The following is a 24,250-nucleotide window of genomic DNA, read 5'->3' on the forward strand; positions in this document are numbered from 1 at the left end:
CAAAATACAACCGTTGGTTTTCTCGACCACTCAGTGGTACGTATTATGAAAGAAAAATTGATATCTGATGTTTGAATCATTGCTATCTTACAATCATGTCAATTTGTCACGTCTCATGCTCAGTAGACCAGATTTCATGCCCTCAAATATCACGACGAAAAATTCCATAAAAAATAAAATGAATTTCGGAATTTATCGGGTTTTTAATGGACTGAGATTTCGATCTAAATTTTTACTATATTGGTAAAGATGGATGATAAGAAAAATACAACACTACGAACTTGCCGATATGCACTGCAGTGACAAATTTGAGTTCTTCCATATACAACTGGTTAGAGAGGTAGGTTCAGCAGAACTTCGTATTTTCAATGCAAACCCCCTGGGAGACTTCTGGTTCCTTACCTCCAGGAAGACTTCGGCCGCTAGGATTCTCCTCATTCGATCGTCAGATCGAGAAATTTTACAGCAAAATTTGGCCCCCGCACTAAGTATGCGATGCCAGAGACCTGTCGACAATTGGAAAGAAGCACAACAATTAGTACTTCACACCGTATGTAAAAACTGCACAGTTAACCTCACATGCAGCATTTCACAACTGGACATGACAACCGCTCCTCTCGCTTGACCATTTGGAACTCTGTTAAAACCCGAGACCAGAAGCATCATGACCCGAAAATTAATTCCTGATGCTAATTACAGACCAACACAATTTGATATATTTATCAAACCCCAATCCAGGGAAGGAGGAACATTTTTTTTTCTTTTTGGTAAATAATGGAAGAGAGAAGTTATAAGAACTACCGTCTACATCTGGTATTCATTTAATAACCTCACACAACCCAATCTGTTGGCTAACCAACCACCAGGGCTAGTTAAGAGCGAGAGTGGAATCCAATGTTAACACTTCCACAAGCATCACAGGATAGACATTATAACCTTGAAACTAAGAAATCCTGCACTGTCTACATGCATAAACTTGTAGTAAGCATAATAAGATAATTGAACACAAATATCAGCATCGTATTTGACACACCTTTTTAGTATAAAATCTGCTCGTAACAGTTCACGTCATTATGTAACTTCACGCATTTTAGAGTTTTGGGAGCTTATGATGTTGGCAGGTGTCTTAACAAGACCACCCTTTGCATTTCCAGTGGCTTGTCCGGTGGGATTCCTAGCATTTGCTGTCTCAGTTGCTACTATGGACTTCTTTATCTGCCAAAGAAGGGAAGGAGAAAATTAAACAAAAATAAAACATAACAAACCCAACAATAAGCTTTACATATTCATAATCATTCATGATGCATTATTCTAACCAGCCAAGTTCAAACAAAAACAGCAAAGAAAACGACGGACAAACTTACCACAGCAAGGCGCTCCTTGTGCATATCATTTGTAAGCTGCAAAACCATCACAAAAAGCAATCAACAATTAATGAAGCATTAAAGGGCTTTTTTTTTTTCTTTTTTTTTTTTTTGCATACCATAAACATACGTTTTTAAGTTTTACGATACAAAAGTACTAGTAACCAGTCAGTCAATGCTTACTGGTTTTCTGAAGCCTTTAATCTCATCACCACCGAACCCAGGAAGAGTTATATTCCAATTTTTTTCTGGACGAAACAAATAAACACAGAAGATTAAGCACTAGATGTACATAATGTGAACAGAAACATCATCTAGCACTTCTCCCACATAACTAACCAATATGTAGAAGTATGTCTTTTGCTTCTAATTGAGTTGATTTTCTATGCTTGGCTAGTGAGCAACTAAATGTTGTAATCTGCACACGGACAAAAAAAATACATGTTGGCAACATAAGAATTATGAACAAAATAGAATAGATATATATAGAAAGCTATAACTGGGGATAATGAAAAATCAATCATTATAGAGCATATTGAAAAGCAGTGAAGCAAAAAGACAATATGAAACAAGTATGCAAAATAAAGCCTTTCCCTATGATGTTAGTGCTGGCCACAACAATGCCATATTATCGAGGAAAATTTTTCATATCCAAGCACCTACTTCAGCTAGAGAAGATATGGACACAAAGGATACCCATGAGTTTACAACAACAACAACAACAACAACAACAACAAAGCCTTTTCCCACTAAGTGGGGTCGGCTATATGAATCCTAGAACGCCATTGCGCTCGGTTTTGTGTCATGTCCTCCGTTAGATCCAAGTACTCTAAGCCTTTTCTTAGAGTCTCTTCCAAAGTTTTCCTAGGTCTTCCTCTACCCCTTCGGCCCTGAACCTCTGTCCCGTAGTCACATCTTCGAACCGGAGCGTCAATCGGCCTTCTTTGCACATGTCCAAATCACCGAAACCGATTTCTCTCATCTTTCCTTCAATTTCGGCTACTCCTACTTTACCTCGGATATCCTCATTCTCAATCTTATCCTTTCTCGTGTGCCCACACATCCCACGAAGCATCCTCATCTCTGCTACACCCATTTTGTGTACGTGTTGATGTTTCACCGCCCAACATTCTGTGCCATACAACATCGCTGGCCTTATTGCCGTCTTATAAAATTTTCCCTTGAGCTTCAGTGGCCTACGACGGTCACACAACATGCTGGATGCACTCTTACACTTCATCCATCCAGCTCGTATTCTATGGTTGAGATCTCCATCTAATTCTCCGTTCTCTTGTAAGATAGATCCTAGGTAGCGAAAACGGTCGCTTTTTGTGATCTTCGCTAAATTGCTCCGGTCATTAGTGTGGATAAGTATATAAATGGATAGAGATAGGAAAGCAAACACAAGATGTACGTGGTTCACCCAGATTGGCTACGTCCACGGAATAGAAGAGTTCTCATTAATTGTGAAGGGTTTACACAAGTACATAGGTTCAAGCTCTCCTTTAGTGAGTACAAGTGAATGATTTAGTACAAATGACATTAGAGTACAAATGACATTAGGAAATATTGTGGGAGAATGATCTCGTAATCACGAAACTTCTAAGTATCGGAGTGTGGTATCATCTTGACTTGCCTTATCTGTCTCATAGGTAGATGTGGCAGCTTCTCTGGAAGTACTTTTCCTCCATCCAGGGGTGGTATCTTTAACTGGTGGAGATGCACAAGGTAATGTATCAATTTCACTTGAAGCTTACTTGTAGTTTCAGGCTTGGTCAAGCGCGATACAAACCATGTAGTAGGAGTCCCCCAAGTCGCCGAGCTAGGGGATTTGCTGAAAGAGGTGACAGACAAGGTAAGCAATCAGAGCTCCGGCTGATTGTTCACCTTCTCCCCATCTTGCAGCAGCATGAAGGATAAAGAGAAGAAAAATGAGAAGAGATGATATGGGATACTTTTGCTTTTGAAGAAGTAACTTTCCACAGGCTTATTCTTGAACTGAGCTGGAGGGTTTTCTGGTTTCCTCCAGAGTATAAGGCCGACTGAAGAATTTGAGGGTCAAAACAAGTCCATCAAATCTAGAGTACGTTCGACCCTGCTGATATGGGATACTTTTGCTTTTGACAGAGTAATGGATGGATCGGCACGTGTGCTGTTACGCTTGTCTCCACATGCTTCCTTGTATCCTTCGCACTTGCCCTATCTGTTCCTCAAGCAGATGCGGTATCTTCCCTGGCAACATAAGATGTTGAAGATGAGTACTCGAGAGCAATGCCAGGTAAGTAATCAGGTAAGGGGTTCCAGGCTGTCAGTTCCTGGCTGGGAGCTTGATTTCAAGTGCTGACTGATTGCTCTCTTTCTCCTTGTCTTGCAGGTAAAAACAAGGCCAAAGGAAAAGACAGGAAAAAAGCATGATATGGGATACTCTTGCTTTTAACCCTGATGATATGAGATATTCTTGCTCTAGTATAGCTTGTTTGCAAAGGTATTATCGGGGGGAAAGAAAGCTGAATATTTCGAAAGGCTTCGTTGGGAGTGCCCTCTCAGATATGAGGAAGGGTTGAGCATTTTTGCAGGTCTGCCTGTCCGTTGGGGATGGAGGTCGACATATATAGGAGTCTCCCTAACAACAAGTAGTAATGCTATTCCTTTACCTTGCTTGGTCATAGCACGGTAGTGGGAGCTGCCAGCTTCACATGTTTTAACTCTGTCAGAGCACTTTGAAAAAGTGGTATGTGGTATCTGGCTCTCGAGATTCGAAGAACGATGCTTCTTCGATTTTTGAGAAAGCAATCATGGTGGGGGTCTGGCTCTCGAGATTCGGGGAGCAGTGTCTCTTCGATTTTTGAGAAAGTAATCATGTTGGGAGTCTGGCTCTCGAGATTCGGAAGGCGGTGCCTCTTCGATTTTGGAGTAAGCAATCTTGTTGGGAGTGTTTTCTCGGATGTGAGTAAAGGTTGGGCATGTTTGCTAGTCTACCTTGCCACGAAGCACGGAGGTTGACACACAGGGACTTTCCAATTATCCAGCAGTGGTACTGTTCCTTTACCCTTGTGGGTAATAATATGGTAGCTAGACCTTCAAAATTTATGTGTCTAAACTTTGTTAGTGCTGTTTCTTTGCTATTCTTTTACCTTTCTTGGTCAGAGCGATGTAGTGGGAGCTGCAAGCTTCACGTGCTCAACTTTGGCAGAGACTTTGACAAAGTTATCTGTGGTACCCATGAGCTATTGTTGCGTGTGGGAAGTGGGTGATTGAACAGTAAGATTCATGTGCTTTCTACTTTACCAGAAGTCTTCGACAGAATGCCCATAATTTCCGCAAAGCTAAGTGTGCGTGTGACAGGTGCTGACAAGGCTAGAAAAGAAGGTGCCTCTTCGATTTCTGAGATCGGCCCTCGTGGTCTTTGAACAGCCCAGCTTTTGAGAAAGCGAGCGCCTCTTCGATTGATTCGGAGAACGATGCCTCTTCGATTTTTGAGAAAGCAATCATGCTGGGGGTCTGGCTCTCGAGATTCGGGGAGCAGTGTCTCTTCGATTTTTGAGAAAGTAATCATGTTGGGAGTCTGGCTCTCGAGATTCGGAGGGCGGTGCCTCTTCGATTTTGGAGCAAGCAATCTTGTTGGGAGTGTTTTCTCGAATGTGAGTAAAGGTTGGGCATGTTTGCTAGTCTACCTTGCCACGAAGCACAGAGGTTGACACACAGGGACTTTCCAATTATCCAGCAATGGTACTGTTCCTTTACCCTCTCTTCGATTTTTGAGAAAGTAGTCATGTTGGGAGTCTGGCTCTCGAGATTCGGAGGACGGTGCCTCTTCGATTTTGGAGCAAGCAATCTTATTGGGAGTGTTTTCTCGAATGTGAATAAAGGTTGGGCATGTTTGCTAGTCTACCTTGCCACGAGGCACAGAGGTTGACACACAGGGACTTTCCAATTATCCAACAGTGGTACTGTTCCTTTACCCTTGTGGGTAATAATATGGTAGCTAGACCTTCAAAATTTATGGGTCTAAACTTTGTTAGTGCTGTTTCTTTGCTATTCTTTTACCCTTCTTGGTCAGAGCGATGTAGTGGGAGCTGCAAGCTTCACGTGCTCAACTTTGGCAGAGAACTTTGGCAAAGTTATCTGTGGTACCCATGAGCTATTGCTGCGTGTGGGAAGTGGGTGATTGGACAGTAAGATTCATGTGTTTTCTACTTCCCCAGAAGTCTTCGACAGAATACCCATAATTTCCGCAAAGCTGAGTGTGCGTGTGACAGGTGCTGACAAGGCTGGAAAAGTAGGTGCCTCTTCGATTTCTGAGATCGGCCCTCGTGGTCTCTGAGGAGCCCAGCTTTTGAGGAAGCGAGCGCCTCTTCGATTTCTGAGATCGGCTTTCGTGGTCTTTGAGCAGCCCAACTTTTGAGAAAGCAAACACCTCTTCGATTTATGAGATCAACCCTCGTGGTCTCTAAGCAGCCCAGCTTTTGAGAAAGCAAACGCCTCTTCGATTTCTGAGCAGGCGCCTCTTCGATGTCTGAAGCTCCGTCGAGTGCAGCTTTTTATAGGGGCTGGCATTAAGTTCCAAAGCACACTTGAATCTCCACCAGTAGAAGCTCCATTCTTGCACTTCTAAGATCTTGATTTGTCCGACCTCTTCTCTCTTCAATACCTTTGAAAATGTCTGGCCCCTCCGACCGTCGTTTTGACTTGAACCTTGTTGAAGAGGCAGCCCCGCCTTCTCCAGACAACATATGGCGCCCATCCTTCGTCTCCCCTACTGGTCCTCTTACCGTTGGGGATTCCGTGATGAAGAATGATATGACTGCTGCGGTGGTGGCCAGGAACCTTCTCACTCCCAAAGATAACAGACTACTTTCCAAACGGTCTGATGAGTTAGCTGTTAAGGATTCACTGGCTCTCAGTGTTCAGTGTGCAGGTTCTGTGTCTAATATGGCCCAACGCCTATTTGCTCGAACCCGCCAAGTTGAATCATTGGCGGCCGAAGTGATGAGTCTTAAACAGAAGATTAGAGGGCTCAAGCATGAGAATAAACAGTTGCACCGGCTCGCACATGACTATGCTACAAACATGAAGAGGAAGCTTGACCAGATGAAGGAAACTGATGGTCAGGTTTTACTTGATCATCAGAGATTTGTGGGTTTGTTCCAAAGGCATTTATTGCCTTCGTCTTCTGGGGCTGTACCGCGTAATGAAGCTCCAAATGATCAACCTCTGATGCCTCCTCCTTCTAGGGTTCTGTCCAGTACTGAGGCTCCGAATGATCCCCCTCCGATGCCTTCTCTTTCTGGGGCTCTACCGACTGCTGAGACTTCTCCTAAGCAACCTTTGTGAAGGCTCCATCTTGTTTGTTTATTTTGACTCATGTATATGTACATATTTGTAGCTTATCGGGGATATCAATAAATAAGTTTTCCTTCATTTCAACGTATTGTGTTAAATACACCAAAGCCTTCTTCGCTAAGTTCTTTGAATTTTCTTTTGTTGAAGCTTGTATGTTGAAGCTTTCTGAGTGGAGCATGTAGGTTGGGGTAGTGTTCCCTTAATTTTTCGAGTGAGGAAAACTTCTCGGTTGGAGACTTGGAAAATCCAAGTCACTGAGTGGGATCGGCTATATGAATCTTAGAACGCCATTGTGCTCGGTCCTGTGTCATGTCCTTCGTTAGATCCAAGTACTCTAAGTCTTTTCTTAGAGTCTCTTCCAAAGTTTTCCTAGGTCTTCCTCTACCCCTTCGGCCCTGAACCTCTGTCCCATAGTCGCATCTTCTAATCGGAGCATCAGTAGGCCTTCTTTGCACATGTCCAAACCACCGTAACCGATTTTCTCTCATCTTTCCTTCAATTTCGGCTACTCCTACTTTACCCCGGATATCCTCATTCCTAATCTTATCCTTTCTCGTGTGCCCACACATCCAACGAAGCATCCTCATCTCCGCTACACCCATTTTGTGTACGTGTTGATGTTTCACCGCCCAACATTCTGTGCCATACAGCATCGCCGGCCTTATTGCCGTCCTATAAAATTTTCCCTTGAGCTTCAATGGCATACGGCGATCACACAACACGCCAGATGCACTCTTCCACTTCATCCATCCAGCTTGTATTCTATGGTTGAGATCTCCATCTAATTCTCCGTTCTTTTGCAAGATAGATCCTAGGTAACGAAAACGGTCGCTCTTATGTATTTCTTGATCTCCAATCCTCACCCCTAACTCGTTTTGGCCTCCATCTGCACTGAACTTGCACTCCATATATTCTGTCTTTGATCGGCTTAGGCGAAGACCTTTAGATTCCAACACTTCTCTCCAAAGGTTAAGCTTTGCATTTACCCCTTCCTGAGTTTCATCTATCAACACTATATCGTCTGCAAAAAGCATACACCAAGGAATATCATCTTGAATATGTCCTGTTAACTCATCCATTACCAACGCAAAAAGGTAAGGACTTAAGGATGAGCCTTGATGTAATCCTACAGTTATGGGAAAGCTTTCGGTTTGTCCTTCATGAGTTCTTACGGCAGTCTTTGCTCCTTCATACATATCCTTTATAGCTTGGATATATGCTACTCGTACTCCTTTCTTCTCTAAGATCCTCCAAAGAATGTCTCTTGGGACCCTATCATACGCTTTTTCCAAATCTATAAAGACCATGTGTAAATCCTTTTTCCCATCTCTATATCTTTCCATCAATCTTCGTAAGAGATAGATTGCCTCCATGGTTGAGCGCCCTGGCATGAACCCGAATTGGTTGTCCGAAACCCCCGTCTCTTGCCTCAATCTATGCTCAATGACTCTCTCCCAGAGCTTCATTGTATGACTCATTAACTTAATACCCCTATAATTCATGCAATTTTGTACGTCGCCCTTATTCTTGTAGATAGGCACCAAAGTGCTCGTTCGCCACTCATTTGGCATCTTCTTCGTTTTCAAAATCCTATTGAAAAGGTCAGTGAGCCATGTTATACCTGTCTCTCCCAAAACTTTCCACACTTCGATTGGTATATCGTCTGGGCCTATTGCTTTTCTATGCTTCATCTTCTTCAAAGCTACAACCACTTCTTCCTTCCGGATTCGACGATAAAAAGAGTAGTTTCTACACTCTTCTGAGTTACTCAACTCCCCTAAAGAAGCACTCCTTTCATGTCCTTCATTGAAAAGATTATGAAAATAACCTCTCCATCTGTCTTTAACCGCGTTCTCTGTAGCACGAACCTTTCCATCCTCATCCTTGATGCACCTCACTTGGTTTAGGTCCCTTGTCTTCTTTTCCCTTGCTCTAGCTAGTTTATAGATATTCAACTCTCCTTCTTTGGTATCTAGTCGTTTATACATATCGTCGTAAGCCGCTAACTTAGCTTCTCTGACCGCTTTCTTCGCCTCTTGCTTCGCTTTTCTATACCTTTCACCATTTTCATCGGTCCTCTCCTTATATAAGGCTTTACAACATTCCTTCTTAGCCTTCACCTTTGTTTGTACCTCCTCATTCCACCACCAAGATTCCTTTTGGTGTGGGGCAAAGCCCTTGGACTCTCCTAATACCTCTTTTGCTACTTTTCGGATACAACTAGCCATGGAATCCCACATTTGGCTAGCTTCCCCCTCTCTATCCCACACACATTGGGTGATTACCTTCTCTTTGAAAATAGCTTGTTTTTCTTCTTTTAGATTCCACCATCTAGTCCTTGGGCACTTCCAAGTCTTGTTCTTTTGTCTCCCTCTTTTGATATGTACATCCATCACCAACAAGCGATGTTGATTAGCCACGCTCTCTCCTGGTATAACTTTGCAATCCTTACAAGTTATACGATCCCCTTTCCTCATTAGAAGAAAATCTATTTGTGTTTTTGACGACCCACTCTTGTAGGTGATCACATGTTCTTCTCTCTTCTTAAAAAAGGTGTTGGCTAAGAAGAGATCATATGCCATTGCAAAATCCAAGATAGCTTCCCCATCCTCGTTTCTCTCCCCAAAACCATGGCCACCATGAAAACCTTCATAGTTGCCTGTCTCCCTGCCCACGTGTCCATTTAGATCTCCTCCTATAAATAACTTCTCCGTCTGAGCAATTCCTTGCACCAAGTCTCCAAGGTCTTCCCAAAATTTCTCCTTCGAACTCGTATCCAACCCTACTTGAGGTGCGTACGCACTAATCACATTGATAAGTTCTTGTCCTATTACAATCTTGATTGCCATGATTCTATCTCCTACCCTCTTGACATCTACAACATCTTGTGTCAAGGTCTTGTCCACGATGATGCCAACACCGTTTCTCGTTCTATTTGTGCCCGAATACCAAAGTTTAAACCCTGAGTTTTCTAGATCCTTTGCCTTACTACCAACCCACTTAGTTTCTTGTAGGCACATAATATTTATCCTTCTCCTCACCATAACTTCCACTACTTCCATAGATTTTCCCGTTAAGGTTCCTATATTCCACGTTCCTAAACGCATTTTGCTCTCTTGAACTCTACCCTTCTGTCCTAGCTTCTTCACCCTCCCCCGTCTAATAGGATCAAAGTACTTCTTTTGTGTGTCCCGTGTAAAGTTGATAGGAGCATATGCTCCCAAACAACTTTGAGTGGAGTCGTTCGAAAAGAAGTTTCTACGGCCCCCTTGCTCATTTAACACTGCATCCGGGTGCCGATGGAGATACAGCGACCCTTGCTCACTTATCACTGTGCTCGGGCCACACAGTGCGCCACTTACGGGTGACGCCCTAGCTTTAGCGCGATTTTGTTCTGGATTCATTTTCATAAGGATTCGACGTGATCATGGAGTGCCGGCTGTCGACTACCTGACGCCCTCCCCCTCCTCCTTTATCCGGGCTTGGGACCGGCAATGTAAAATTACATAGGCGGAGTTAAAGGATACCCATGAGTTTGACCAAAAAAAAAAAAAAAAAAAAGATAGCAAGCACTTACAAATTAAGAAATTGTGAAACATATGCAGATCATATTATATGAAGAAGCTAAGAATAGCCATGGTTAGCAGCGTACAAAAAGGCCCAGTATCACAAAATAAGGCAATTCTAACTTCCCAAAATTTGTTTAGGCATACATGCTTAATAATCAGGGATATCTTTTAAGTGCAAGAAAAAACAAAACACAAAATACTAGCTCAATTACTCACAGAATCAACAAATTCATCTGCAATGTCCATGAGAATTTCTTCAACTTCTGGATCCAACTTCTCAGATGGATCAATCTGTCCAAAAGCAAAAACCTCAGTAACAGGAAACAAAAATGAAGATTAATTTTAAATATAAACAAAAAAAGATATTTTAGTCAAGCAGTTGGGTTAGGCAATCCCCTCATACTAAATGTGGAGCATATGTTAGAAAAGGATACAGCAATTTAGAGAGATCGGAGCTGCCAATTAACATGCTAGAGGTAATGTTTCTCTCCCCAATATAAATGGGTGAAACTTGTTCCTTTAAGAACCATTAACAAATGATATGACCATCCACTCAAAAGCAGAAGGAATGCCTCTTAGATTTAGCTTTAACAATGAATACTGATGAAACCTCAGCACAAATGCTAGCATGAGCGAATATCAAAGTATGGTGAAAGAAGGTCAACATGACTCACCTGGTTGACTAGCTCACGGATGCTTCTTTTGCCAAGAATTCTATTACAAGATTCATCTGTTTCTGGACTAGGTGTTTTATTTTGGGCCCCTGATTGGACCGTGTTAGGCTGTGCAGCTACAAGAGTGGAAGACTTGGGATTTACAGGGCCCTGAACCCTTGTGATTTGTTGCTGACGAGGCATGGTTTGTGGGACCCTTGATGGCTGAACTTGTTGGCCAAAATGCTCGGGACCCTGATGTGATGAGGAAGGTTGTTGGTGTTGCGCGGATGATGTATGCTGTTGCTGTGAAGCTGAAGGCATGGGATGGTGCTGTTGCGGTGAAGCAGAAGGCAGGGGATGGTGCTGCTGCTGTGAAGCTGAAGGCATGGAATGGTGCTGCTGCTGGGGAGCTGTAGGATGGGGCTGTTGCTGCGGAAGATGCGACCTTTGCTGCATGGATGGCGAGTTCATCTGCTGCCTATATGAAGGGGATGGCATAGGCGGCTTCCCTTGTGACCCAGATGACAACCATGGCTGAGTATGAGGCTGCAAACCTGGAGATGTATTTGGTAATGAACCAGATCCCACTGATGAAACTCGTAAAAGGCTGTGCCCTTGGAAATTCTGCATAAAGGAAATGGAATAAGCAAACATACTTGGAGAACATTAAAATAAAAAAAGGAAAAAAAAACCTTAATTACCAGATATCTTTAACAAGGCACAATAACAAGAATCGTATACAGAAATGCACCAACAAAGTTTAAGGTCAAAAGCAAAGAATGCATGGTTCCATTATAACAGTAAAAAAAAAAAAAAAAAAAAAAAGCAGGACACACAAATGGTATCCCCAAGCATATTCAACTAACGCAATACTAAATGAAAAATGACCGGAAACAAAATTCAAACAATACCATAACTTATTAATCTTCACTATCAAATTCTTTGCCCTATGTTTGGATAAGGGATTTTCAAAGTCCCACGGAACTTTAAAGTTTAGACTCTATTGTTAAAAAAAGCACTAGAAGAGCACTACCAAACGAATTACTCAAGAATTACAAAGCTGCTACTAAACGCTCAAGAATTCAAATGACACAGTTCAATGAGTTATTTGAACGTTCCCTCAGATATATTGCATTCAAGTCACTCTATCTAACTTTCATAAGCATTCCCAAGAGATTTGGCCTAAGTTCCGCTTTACTTTAAGTTCCTCGTGCACACTCACCGTGAACAAAGAACCTAACAACACAACTCCAGTCCTTTGTTTGCTTCGCTAATAGTATATTGAAGTTAAAAGGACCAAATTCCACAATAAATCCAATCAGAAAAACCTTAGCAGGCAACATAGATCGTCTTTATCAGTTTTGAAAGAGCACTGTCGCATTATATATCCACATTTCCACATGTCCACAAACTACATATTGCACATTAAAATCAAAATAGTAAAATGTAGAAACTGGATACTGACTTGGGAAGACGGGGACTGATTACTTGCAGTAGATGGCGGCCTCACAGAGGATTGAACTGGCCTCTGTGGATGATGTGCCGGAATCCCAGTTGGCCGCATTTGAGAACTAGAACCGAGTGAACCCATCATCCCCATTCCCTGCATTGACGGTCTCACCTATATATCGCCCAAAAAAAAAAAACTACTACTAAATATTCCAGCAGCAAGTAAATCACACAAATATCTATCTAAGCAAAATCAAAACATGGTAAAATTACAAACTGTAAGTCCAAATTGGTCACCCAACATATACCGAAATATCGAATAATCCATAAAATTGTCTTCTTTTTCTTTTGTGGGAAGTAACAAAGATATCATAATGAATGGAGTTACAATGTCACCTGGGAAGGACTGGAATTGGATACAGATTCAGGCACAGAGACACCGCCGCGGCCCATCCCACCAAAATGATGCCCATAGGAAGACGAATACGGAGTGGGTTGGGGAGGAGAAGGGCCGGTGTGATGCGCGGGAACACCAATGGCAATGCCGCCCCTCGGCGGGGGAGGCTGGGAGGCTGAAGGCGGCGGAGGAGGAGGAGGCCCAGACGAAGCGGAAGAAGAAGGCGAAGGGAAGTGGTGGAAGTGGGACTGCTGCCAGGGGGGAGGACGAGCCAATGTAGAGGGAGTCCTGGGCTGCGAAGGGGGTGGAAGGGACTGGGGTGGTGGTTGTTGGGGTAATGGGGTGGAGGCTTTAGGGTTAGGGTTAGGGTTTGGGGGAGGGGGGGTTGGGGTGGAGGTTGGAGTAGTTGGTAAGGAGGAGGGCGGCGGTGGCTGAGGCTGAGGTGGAGGCTGGGATTGGGCGGTTGGGGGTGATTCGGTGGGTGGTTGGGAGGTGGAGGGAGTTGGGGTGGTGGTGGAGTTCTGTTGGTCCATGTCAGTTTGTTGGGAGTGTTGGGAAGGAGGGAAATTTTAGGTCTTTATTCGGATTACGGTTTCTGGGCCTTTATAGGGTTCGGAGCTTTATCGTTTTGTGTAAGATTTTTTGTTTTTTATTTTTTATTTTTGTTGGAAAAGGAAAAAAAAATTCTTTTTCTTTTTAAAGTGGGCTGAAACTTTGACGTTTGGGTCCAATGACTAGGGACATGTTTGAGAAAGAAAATGATAATAATTACTATTTTTTATAAATATAAAAATAATAATAATTTAGATCATCAAAGTGAATGAATCAAATAGAACGTAGACAAGATTAAATAAGAGTGTAGGGAAAAATGTTTTAATTATTATTTTTCGTTTGAGAATGCTTATGCAGAAAGTATTTTTGCTCATAAGTACTTTTGTTCAAAGTATAATGGATTATATAAAAAACTGTTTTTTGGAGGAGCATTCGAGAATGAGTTTATGAAGGCATTGAATAGTGAGGGAGTTGGTTGACCAACTGACTAAGTGAATCGCTAAAAACAATTACGAGTGACCTAGTTGTGTAAGCATGCATGATACAAGGCCTTGAGTTTCTAGGGCTATATTTATACAGTGATCATAGGTGTTTTTGTATTCATTGTATTCAAACTTCTGTGTATTCTCTTTTCGTATGGTGTTTGTACCATACTTAGACCAATCCCAAAACTACTGAGCACCGGTCAACGTTATACCATCAAGGACCCAGAAGAGTTTCCCTCCAACCAGGAGGCCAATCAGCGCGACACGTGTTGACATAAAAAACCAATCATAGCGCGACACATGTCAATATCAGAAGCCAATCACAACACAACACGTGTCAATGTCAGAATGAAACTAGAAACTCTCTTCTATAAATAGAGATCATTCTCTCACAATATTTCCTAATGTCATTTGTACTAAAATCATTCACTAGTACTCACTAAATGAGAGCTTGAACCTACGTACTTGTGTAAACCCTTCACAATTAATGAGAACTCCTCGACTCCGTGGACGTAGCCAGTCTGGGTGAACCACGTACATCTTGTATTTGTTTCCCTGTCTCTATCCATTTACATACTTATCCACACTAGTGACTGGAGCAATCTAGCGAAAGTCACAAACTTTACACTTTCTGTTGTACCAAAGTTCTCACTGATTTTGTTAATCAACATATGGTTAGTGGAGGATACATTGCATATGAATTTAATGTAATTATCTAATTATTTTTACAAACATAAAAATACATTAAAAGATACATAATACGATTGGATGACATGTAAAAATATAAAACATTAATTAGAATGAAAATTTGAAGTATAACTTCATTGATAATTTCATCACAAGGATATATTTCTCTTTGATTTTCACTTACACATGTTTTGATTTTCATTTAGTTTTCATAATACCCAATTGCCTTTATTTGAATTTGATGTAAAGTGCCTACTATATGTCTTTTCCGCAAGAACACTGACAAGTTCCTAGCACACAATGCATTATGCAGTGAGGATCCTTACACATGTACTCATAGCATTGTTCTTCACTTATGCATTCTAGATGATATGGTGCCGGAGCCGCGGATGCCAACGCAGAAAGGGATAAGTGCTCAGCCTTCTTTGCATGTTCCAGTTCTCTACTTTTAGCTCCATCTTGCAGACCTGCATCAGCATGCATGTCCAATAACATTATATATGCAGATCCAGTATTATATCACTCTTACATATGTATATATCTACACCTATACATCACGCATGCATATATATATATATATATATATATATATATATATTTCTTACTGATTCTAAATATTTAAGAACTAAATTTTATGCACATTATATAAATAAGATATGTAAAAAAGAGATCAAAATAAGATATACCAAGGATGAGAAGGAAACACACTAATACCGCACAAGTCTTCACCATTTTTTCACCGCTACCCCAGTATCGGATAGGATCACTAAACCAAGTCCCACAACAGAGAGGGCAGAATCAAACAATTGCCACAGGGAATACCGAGTTCCTAGGTAGATACATGTCGTTAAAAGACCCAAGCTATTGTGAAACAGTCCAATAGCGTCACACTCGTAATTGATGGGAATTGGTATGCTTTGTTAACTGCATCAAAACAACACAATGCTAATTTTTCGCTGTACCGTTCATATAAAAGTTACTTATATGCGATAAAATTCCGAAACTCCTCTGCCGGACATTAGTTTGGAAATTTTCTAAGAACGGTTTCAGACCAAAACACGCCGTGCCTCTTTTGTGAAAACCTTTCTTCTTCAAAATGGAAACAAATCTCTTCATTAGGGATGACAATGCCATCTGTAGCAAGTAATCATTCAGCAATGAGGAAACTTCCATTCAAGGATTCTAATGTGTCTAAGTGCATCGTGTTCTCCTATGCTAACTATAATCTCTTCAGAAAATGCGTTGTGATTTCTTTCCATAAACGCTATAAAACGGGCCTTGATACGTTTCCAGAAATGCACAAACCTTGCAACATTGTTATTTTCCTAATCGAGTATAATCTCATACAATGGATACAAAGACACCTATGATCACTATATAAATATGGCCCTATAGGCTCATAATGCTACCATCACGAAGTTTAGGAGAGCAGAATTTCACTGCTAATTTAGATACCACATACTCCTCCGAAGAAAAATGACAAAGACTTGTGCGATAATAGTGTGCTTCCTTCTCATCCTTGGTAGATCCTCATTTGATCAAATTTTAAATATCTTCGACAATGTGCATAAAGTTTTGTTATTAATATTTAGAATCAATAATATATATATATATATGTGTGTGTGTGTGTGTGTGTGTGATGTCTAGGTGGAGATATATACATATGTACGGGTGATATATTAGTACTGCATTGCATATATAATTTTATCGAACATGGATGTCGATGCAGGTTTGCAAGATGGAGCTAAAAGTAGAGAACTGGAACCTGCAAGGAACGCTGATCCCCTATCCTCTTCTGCGTTGGCATCCCTATCTCCGGCACCCTATCATCTGGAATGCATAAGTGAAGAACAATGCTATGAGTATAAGTGTGAAGATCCTCACTGCATCATGCATTGTGTGCAGGCAACTTGTCAATGCTCTTGCGGAATCAAGTTCAAATAATCAGTTGAGCTCCTTTCTTGATCCATTCGGATATGAAAAATAAGTGCATTTCAAGACATGTATAAATGAAATTCATAGAGAAATATGTCCTCGTGATAATATTATCAATGAAGTTACACTTTAAATTTTCATATTAATTAAGGTTTTATATTTGTACTTGGTTCTACACTCACAAATCTCTCACGCACCAAGCCATAAGCTTCAAGTCACCTAATAAACTATGACGATAAAAAATTTATAAGGTTTAGGGTTTGCTACTTGAAAACTTTCATCAGCAAACGCCAAAAATTGATTGTGCTTCAAACTGAAAACCCTTTCAATGTGGTTGGCAAGATTTTAGTTTTTTAGCTCAATATTGATTTGAAATCGAAAAAGCTCTAAACTTGCAATCATTCTACACTTACTTTTTACAATTTTCCCTTTAATACCACTTGCAAATCTCTCATGTGCCGAGGGACAAATCTTTACTTCACCCAAAATAAATTATGACGAAAATTAAAAAAATGCATCAAACTAAATGCGCTCAATTTTACACTTGCTCAATTATTAATTTCGTAATCGTAAAAACTCTAAACCAACGGAATGAATTTGGAGTGGTTGGTAAATAGGAGGGCGGCGGTGGCTGAGGTTGAGGTGGAGGCTGGGATTGGGCGGTTGGGGGTGATTCGGTGGGTGTTTGGGAGATGGAGGGAGTTGGGGAGGTGGAGTTCTGTTGGTCCATGTCAGTTTGTTAGGAGTGTTGGGAAGGAGGGAAATTTTAGGTCTTTATTCGGATAACGGTTTCTGGGCCTTTATAGGGGAGCATAATGCGAGCAAAGTTTGGAGCTTTATCGCTTTGGGTAAGATTTTTTGTTTTTTTATTTTTTATTTTTGTTGGAAAAAGAAAAAAAAATTCTTTTTCTTTATAAAGTGGGCTGAAACTTTGACGTTTAGATCCAATGACTAGGGACATGTTTGAGAAGGAATGATAATAATTACTATTTTTTATAAAAATAAATAATTTAGACCATTCAAGTGAACGAATCAAATAGAACGCATACAAGATTAAATAAGAGTGTAGGGACAATAATGTTTTAATTATTATTTTTCGTTTGAGAATGCTTATGCAGAAAGTATTTTTGCTCATAAGCAGTTTTGTTCAAAGTATAATGGATTATATAAAAAAGTGTTTTTTGGAGGAGCGTCCGAGAATGAGTTTATGAAGGCATTGAATAGTGAGGGAGTTGGTTGATCAACTGACTAAGTGTGTAAGCATGCATGATACAAGGCCTTGAGTTTCTAGGGCTATATTTATATAGTGATCATAGGTGTTTTTGTATTCATTGTATTCAAACTTCCGTGTATTCTCTATTCGTATGGATAGTGGATGATACATTGCATATGAATTTAATGTAATTATCTTATTATTTTTACAAACATAAAAATACATTAAAAGATACATAATACGATTGGATGACATGTAAAAATATAAAACATTAATTAGAATGAAAATTTGAAGTATAAATTCATTGATAATTTCATCACAAGGATATATTTCTCTTTGATTTTCACTTACACATGTTTTGATTTTCATTTATTTTCATAATACCCGACTGCCTTTATTTGAATTTGATCTAAAGTGCCTACTATATGTCTTTTCCGCAAGGACACTGACAAGTTCCTAGCACACAATGCATTATGCAGTGAGGATCCTCACACATATACTCATAGCATTGTTCTTCACTTATGCATTCTAGATGATATGGTGCCGGAGCCGCGGATGCCAACGCAGAAAGGGATAAGTGCTCAGCCTTCTTTGCATGTTCCAGTTCTCTACTTTTAGCTCCATCTTGCAAACCTGCATCAGCATGCAGCATGCATGTCCAATAACATTTTATATGCAGATCCAGTATTATATCACTCTTACATATGTATATATCTACACATGTACATCGCGCATGCATATATATATCTTACTGATTCTAGAGCTTTAAGAACTAAATTTTATGCACATTATACAAAAAAGATATTTTTAAAAAAAGATCAAAAGAAGATATACCAAGGACGAGAAGGAAACACACTAATATCGCACAAGCCTTCACAACTTCACAAGGATATATTTCTACACCTATACATCACTCTTACATATGTATATATCTACACCTGCGAGGAACAATGCTATGAGTATAAGTGTGAGGATCCTCACTGCATTGTGCATTGTGTGCTAGGAAACTTTCTGAGAACAGATTTCAGACCAAAACACGCCATGCCTCTTTTGTGGAAAACATTTCTTCTTCAAAATGGAAACAAATCTCTTCAGATTAGGGATCACAATGCCATCTGTAGCAAGTAATCATTCAGCAATGAGGAAACTTCCATTCAAGGATTCTAACGTGTCTAAGTGCATCGTGTTCTCCTATGCTAACTATAATCTCTTCAGAAAATGCATTGTGATTTCTTTCCATAAACGCTATAAAACGGGCCTTGATACGTTTCCAGAAATGCACAAACCTTGCAACATAGTTATTTTCCTAATCGAGTATAATCTCATACAATGGATACAAAGATACCTATGATCACTATATAAATATGGCCCTATAGGCTCATAATGCTACCATCAGGAAGTTTAGGAGAGCAGAATTTCACTACTAATTAGATACCACATACTCCTCCAAGGAAAAATGACGAAGACTTGTGCGATAATAGTGTGCTTCCTTCTCATCCTTGGTATATCCTCATTTGATCAAACTTCAAATATCTTCGATAATGTGCATAAAGTTTTGTTATTAAATATTTAGAATCAATAATATATATGTGTGTATGTGTGTGTGATGTGTGATGTCTAGGTGGAGATATATACATATGTAAGGGTGATATATTAGTATTGGATTGCATATATAATGTTATTGGACATGGATGTCGATGCAGGTTTGCAAGATGGAGCTAAAAGTAGAGAACTGGAACCTGCAAAGAATGCTGATCTCCTATCCTCATCTGCGTTGGCATCCCTGTCTCCGGCACCCTATCATTTGGAATGCATAAGCGAAGAACAATGCTATGAGTATCAGTGTGAGGATCCTCACTGCATCATGCATTGTGTGCAGGCAACTTGTCAATGCTCTTGCGGAAAATAATCAGTTGAGCTCCTTTCTTGATCCATTCAGATATGAAAAATAAGTGCATTTCAAGACATGTATAAGTGAAATTCATAGAGAAATATGTCCTCATGATGATATTATCAATGAAGTTACACTTCAAATTTTCATTTTAATTAAGGTTTTATATTTGTACTTGGTTCTACACTCGCAAATCTCTCACGCACCAAGCCGTAAGCTTCAAGTCACCTAATAAACTATGACGATAAAAAATTTATAAGGCTTGGGGTTTACTACTTGAAAACTTTCTTCAGCAAACGCCGAAAATTGATTGTGCTTCAAACTGAAAACCCTTTCAATGTGGTTGGCAAGATTTTAGTTTTTTAGCTCAATATTGGTTCAAAATTGAAAAAACTCTGAACTTGCAATCATTCTACCCTTACTTTTTACAATTCTCCTTTTAATGCCACTTGCAAATCTCTCATATGCCGAGAAACAAATATTTACTTCACCGAAAATAAACTATGACAAAAAATTTTAAAATGCATCAAACTGAATACGCTCAATTTTACACTTGCTTAATTATTAATTTCGTAATCGTAAAAACTCTAAACCAACGGAATGAGTTTTAATTCCACACGTTTTCCAAAATTTGGGGTAAAAAAAGCAGATAATATTTCATTTTTCTTAAGCCATAAGAAAGTTGTATATAGTAGCCAAAATACGGCATGGGTTGGTGAACCGACTTCAATGTATCTACACTAGCTCTGGTTTCGGCTTTTAGGTGCCGAATACAACTTGCGACAGGGAGGCGGAATCAACCACAACCAACCAAACCCGTCCCTCCCTCACTCATAGTAGAAGATTTTTCTATTATTTTATTTCGGGAACATAATTCAGTATACAAAGTATCATAATACCAAATACTAAGACCATCTCCAAACCTGGGTTAAAAGCCAAATTATCCCCCAAATTACCCCCCCCAAACACTCTCCAACCCATGTTAAAATTTTAGGCTAAATGCCAAATGTTATTTCTGGGCCAAATACCCCACAGCTTTCCCCCCGGGCTAAATGTCAAATGTTTATCGGAATTTAAATTTTTTTAGATTAAAATGTTCATAAAATTAATTTACAATAATCTACATATTTAAAAAAAATTGATTTAAGAAAAAAATTAGCCTAAGTTTATTTTTTAATAATTTCAGGCTAAAATTTTATAGCAGAAGGATTGGAGCAGAAAATATGTTTCTGAGCTAAAAGCCAAATTTTCCAGGCTAAAAAATTTGGCTTTTAGCCCAAGGGTTGGAGATGGTCTAAATGGCTAAAATTAAAATGAAATATATCGGTTGAAAATTATTATAATAATTCGGTACACCGAGTATAATAATAACAATGAAATATATCGGTTAAAAATTAAAATAAATTAAAATGTAAAATTGTTACATAAGCTATCAATTTTAAATTTAACATGAAAAGCTAAAAAAAAAAAAGAAAAAAAAAAGCCACCTTGCCAGATGCATGATTTTCCTTAACCTTTTTGTCATTCACACAATCATGTTATTTATGTGAATTTTCCAGGCTGTCTCCTATCATAATTCCAATTCTTATAATTTAATTTTGAGATTTGAAAGTGTTTACGGTGCTTTTTGTTGGAACACAAAGTGAAAATATTGTTTATAATTTTTTTGTCAAATGATAAATTTTATTAAATTAAATGTTAAATTAATTATAAAAAAGAATTAAACAAACACCGTAAGGCAAGAATTCAATACTTTTTTACAACTATAGGAAAAAGCTATATTGATAACAATTATAAAATAACAAGAATTATATATTGACATCTCACAATATGTCTAATTACTATACTTTTTGAATCTACAGGGATGTATTCAATTGAAAATTTGAGATATTTAATGGATTTTTATGGAGATTAACAGATTTGTGATGATTCTATGTAAAATTTTGATTCAATTCTCTCGAAATCTCATGAGCAGATGTGAGATTTGTATATACTTAAAATACACTACAAAATCTCTCCAATTTCCTCTAATTCCTCAACTTTTCCAAATTCTTTAAATTCTAATTCTAATTGAATACACCTGGAATGTTATAAACTTTTTTAAAATTCTAATTGAATACACCCGGATTTCTAAGGATTTTAATAAACTATCTTAAAATCCTAATTGAATACACATTGAATTTAAGAGAATCAATTAAAATCCTGATTGAATACTAAAAGAATTAAAACCTCTTACAATCTGAATTGAATACACCTCCTACATTTACGTAATATAATTTAAATTAAATAATAACATCTCTGACGACATTATGATGGAGAAAATGGCCGATCAATCGTATTAATATTGATATTGGACGGTCTAATTCTGTCACGTTTCACCGTTCCTTCGCCCTTTTTTATTAAATTATTAATATTCCTCCCTCTGACCTTGTCAATAATTCTTCCGTCTTAAGATTCTTAATAACGTCTCTCTCTCCTCGTTCATAATCTTATCCCCACTCCTCCTCGCTCCGCTTCACAAAAAATCTCTCGATTCCTCCTCGCACAGGTACTAAAATCTCTCCTTCTCCCACAATTTTTTTTTTATATATTTTTTTATTTTTTTTGTTGGTGATTTTCTGTTTGGTAGCTGAGAAAATTAAGGAGGAAAAATGAAAGAAAACAGATGGGAGAATCCAGAATCCGCTTCGTTTGGTTCCGAAAAATTAGTTTCCAAAAACGCGGATCCTCCGGACGCTGATGGTTTTTTGTTATTAGCCGAAGGGCTAGCTGTTTTTTTTTTTTTTTTTTGAGTGTGGGAACCGGAAATTGGATTTTTCTTTTTCCTTCATTTGGTTTCTCAGCAACCAAACAGCTTATTAATTATTTAATCCTCCAGTTTTTCAAATTAATTTAACGGAAAACCGTTTGAGATTTTTCGTCAAATTTTTTATAATAAACCGTTTGAGATTTTTCGTCAAATTTGTTATAATATTTTTGTCCTCTCGATCGCAGATCAGTTTTCGGAAATCGATTCTCTTCGGCGGAGAAGACGACGATCTGAACTGATTGCATCCTATCGGCGAATTTGAGAAAAACAAGATCTTGAGGCGGAAATTGAATAATTGATTGACTGTAGACATGGCGGAAGAGCACAGATGCGAAGCCCCAGAAGGCCACCACCTCTGCGCAAACAACTGCGGGTTCTTTGGCAGCCCGGCCACCATGAACCTCTGCTCCAAATGCTACAGAGATTTCTGCCTCAAGGAGCAGCAGGAGGCCTCGATTAAATCCACCGTCGAAGCCTCCCTCTCCGCCTCCGCCGCCTCCGCCGCCGCCGCTTCTCCTCCTTGTTCTCCGCCTTCAACATCCTTGCCTTCTTCTGCGGCAGCGATCGAGACTCAATGTCAGCCTCCGCCTCCGGCGTTGACTTTGCCGGAGGTAGTCGGAGATATAATCAAAGATCCCGCCGGAGATCTCCGGGCTCGTGAGGTGGCTGAGGTGGTGTCGCAGCCAAACCGGTGCACCGTTTGCAGGAAACGGGTCGGGTTAACCGGCTTCAAGTGCAGGTGCGGGACCACGTTCTGCGGCGTCCACAGGTACCCCGAGAAGCACGCGTGTTCGTTCGATTTCAAGACGCTCGGGAGGGAGGAGATCGCCAGGAGCAACCCCCTGGTCATAGCCGAGAAGCTCGAGAAGATTTGATCCGGGCCGTCAGATCTCAATACATTTGCCAACGTACAAATCCGTGACCGGCGGATTGCAATCAATCTGGCCGTCGGCGGAGCCACGCGGAACCGTCGATCTTATCAGGGCCGTTCATCGGGCACGCGTGGGAATTAAGCTGATATAAATATTTTCTATTCCCCTAGGTTTTTAATTTAATTTTATATTAGTTTTTGCAAATAATTATTGTGGGATTTGGTTTGTAAGTCCAAAAAAAAAAAAAAAAAAAAACGAAAAATATCTTTGCTTGGGAGTGAAATTTCGGGTCCAATTTCTCGTCACGGTGCGTCTTGCTTTCGATTGATTTGGATGTATGCGTTTTGTTGCAAGAGAGTATAAAGTTGTGTTGACAAAGCAAGTCGTAACAAATAACCTTGTAGGGTATGGTTTGATGTTGGCTTGCTTCAAAGGGAAAATTAGTGCGCTTTTAGAAAGGTATTTTTAGTTAAAATGATTCGTGAGATTGACAAAGCTCTTTATTTTGATCGCTAATACTGAATATTAATAGAATCAGATCCTAAGTCTGTCTATCGTAAATCATTTTACTTATTCTGAGAAAGTCTTTGTTAAATGAAAAGGCAAGTGAAGGAAAATACTCAATTTAACGGAGATTTTTACGAAACGACAAAAATAATTAACTGTAGATGAACTCTTAGACTACTTCTGTCGATTTTCAATCTCAACAACCAAAGTGAGGAGTTATGCTAATCACAATGATCATGTTTGCTAAAATGCCTTTTTAGAAAAGAGAAATAATTTGAGGCTACTTGTCACGAATTTAGGGTTTTTCGCTCATGCTCGCTCTTCCACAAGCTCGAGCTCCTCCTAGGATCAAACAGGACTATATGTTCTCACCTTTACAAGGATTTGAGGGTTCTTTGTGTGTTTGCTTTCGACTGAGGACTGAAATTGTTGCAATTGTGATGTGGGAGCTTTCTTTGGATTTGGATGTTTATCTCCTTTCCACGGTGATACGAAGAATGAATTTGAGTTTAGCCTTCTGT

The 24,250-nt window shown here is 39.6% G+C and overlaps 2 protein-coding genes and 1 long non-coding RNA gene across 3 annotated transcripts; 2 read left to right on the top strand and 1 right to left on the bottom strand.

The window, feature by feature from the left end:
• Positions 1 to 217: 217 nt before the first annotated feature.
• Positions 218 to 13,352, bottom strand: LOC103419298 (transcription initiation factor TFIID subunit 12-like). The gene is made up of 9 exons (XM_029090353.2): positions 12,778 to 13,352; positions 12,398 to 12,553; positions 10,951 to 11,556; positions 10,493 to 10,567; positions 1,704 to 1,782; positions 1,548 to 1,612; positions 1,365 to 1,400; positions 1,034 to 1,215; positions 218 to 506 (listed from the first exon to the last, which is right to left on the bottom strand). The coding sequence occupies exons 1-8, from the start codon at positions 13,309 to 13,311 to the stop codon at positions 1,072 to 1,074; spliced, it is 1,695 nt and encodes a 564-aa protein (XP_028946186.2). The 5' UTR covers positions 13,312 to 13,352; the 3' UTR covers positions 218 to 506; positions 1,034 to 1,071.
• Positions 13,353 to 15,529: 2,177 nt separating this feature from the next.
• Positions 15,530 to 16,583, top strand: LOC114820183 (uncharacterized). Its single transcript, XR_011574228.1, has 2 exons — positions 15,530 to 16,024; positions 16,232 to 16,583. It is a non-coding gene; the product is annotated as an uncharacterized lncRNA (long non-coding RNA).
• Positions 16,584 to 21,890: 5,307 nt separating this feature from the next.
• LOC114820101 (zinc finger A20 and AN1 domain-containing stress-associated protein 4-like) lies at positions 21,891 to 23,600 on the top strand. The gene is made up of 2 exons (XM_029090357.2): positions 21,891 to 22,089; positions 22,536 to 23,600. The coding sequence occupies exon 2, from the start codon at positions 22,662 to 22,664 to the stop codon at positions 23,223 to 23,225; it is 564 nt and encodes a 187-aa protein (XP_028946190.1). The 5' UTR covers positions 21,891 to 22,089; positions 22,536 to 22,661; the 3' UTR covers positions 23,226 to 23,600.
• Positions 23,601 to 24,250: the final 650 nt, after the last annotated feature.

This window comes from Malus domestica, chromosome 12 (genome assembly GCF_042453785.1).
Source record: "Malus domestica chromosome 12, GDT2T_hap1".
NCBI lineage: Eukaryota > Viridiplantae > Streptophyta > Magnoliopsida > Rosales > Rosaceae > Malus > Malus domestica.

Coding starts and splice junctions, on each gene's coding strand:
- LOC103419298 (XM_029090353.2), bottom strand. CDS start 13,311: ATGGACCAACAGAACTCCACCACCACCCCAACTCCCTCCACCTCCCAA. Junction 1,783..10,492: donor CAGATGAATTTGTTGATTCT/GTGAGTAATTGA, acceptor GTCCGTGTGCAG/ATTACAACATTTAGTTGCTC. Junction 1,401..1,547: donor TTAAAGGCTTCAGAAAACCA/GTAAGCATTGAC, acceptor ATGGTTTTGCAG/CTTACAAATGATATGCACAA.
- LOC114820101 (XM_029090357.2), top strand. CDS start 22,662: ATGGCGGAAGAGCACAGATGCGAAGCCCCAGAAGGCCACCACCTCTGC.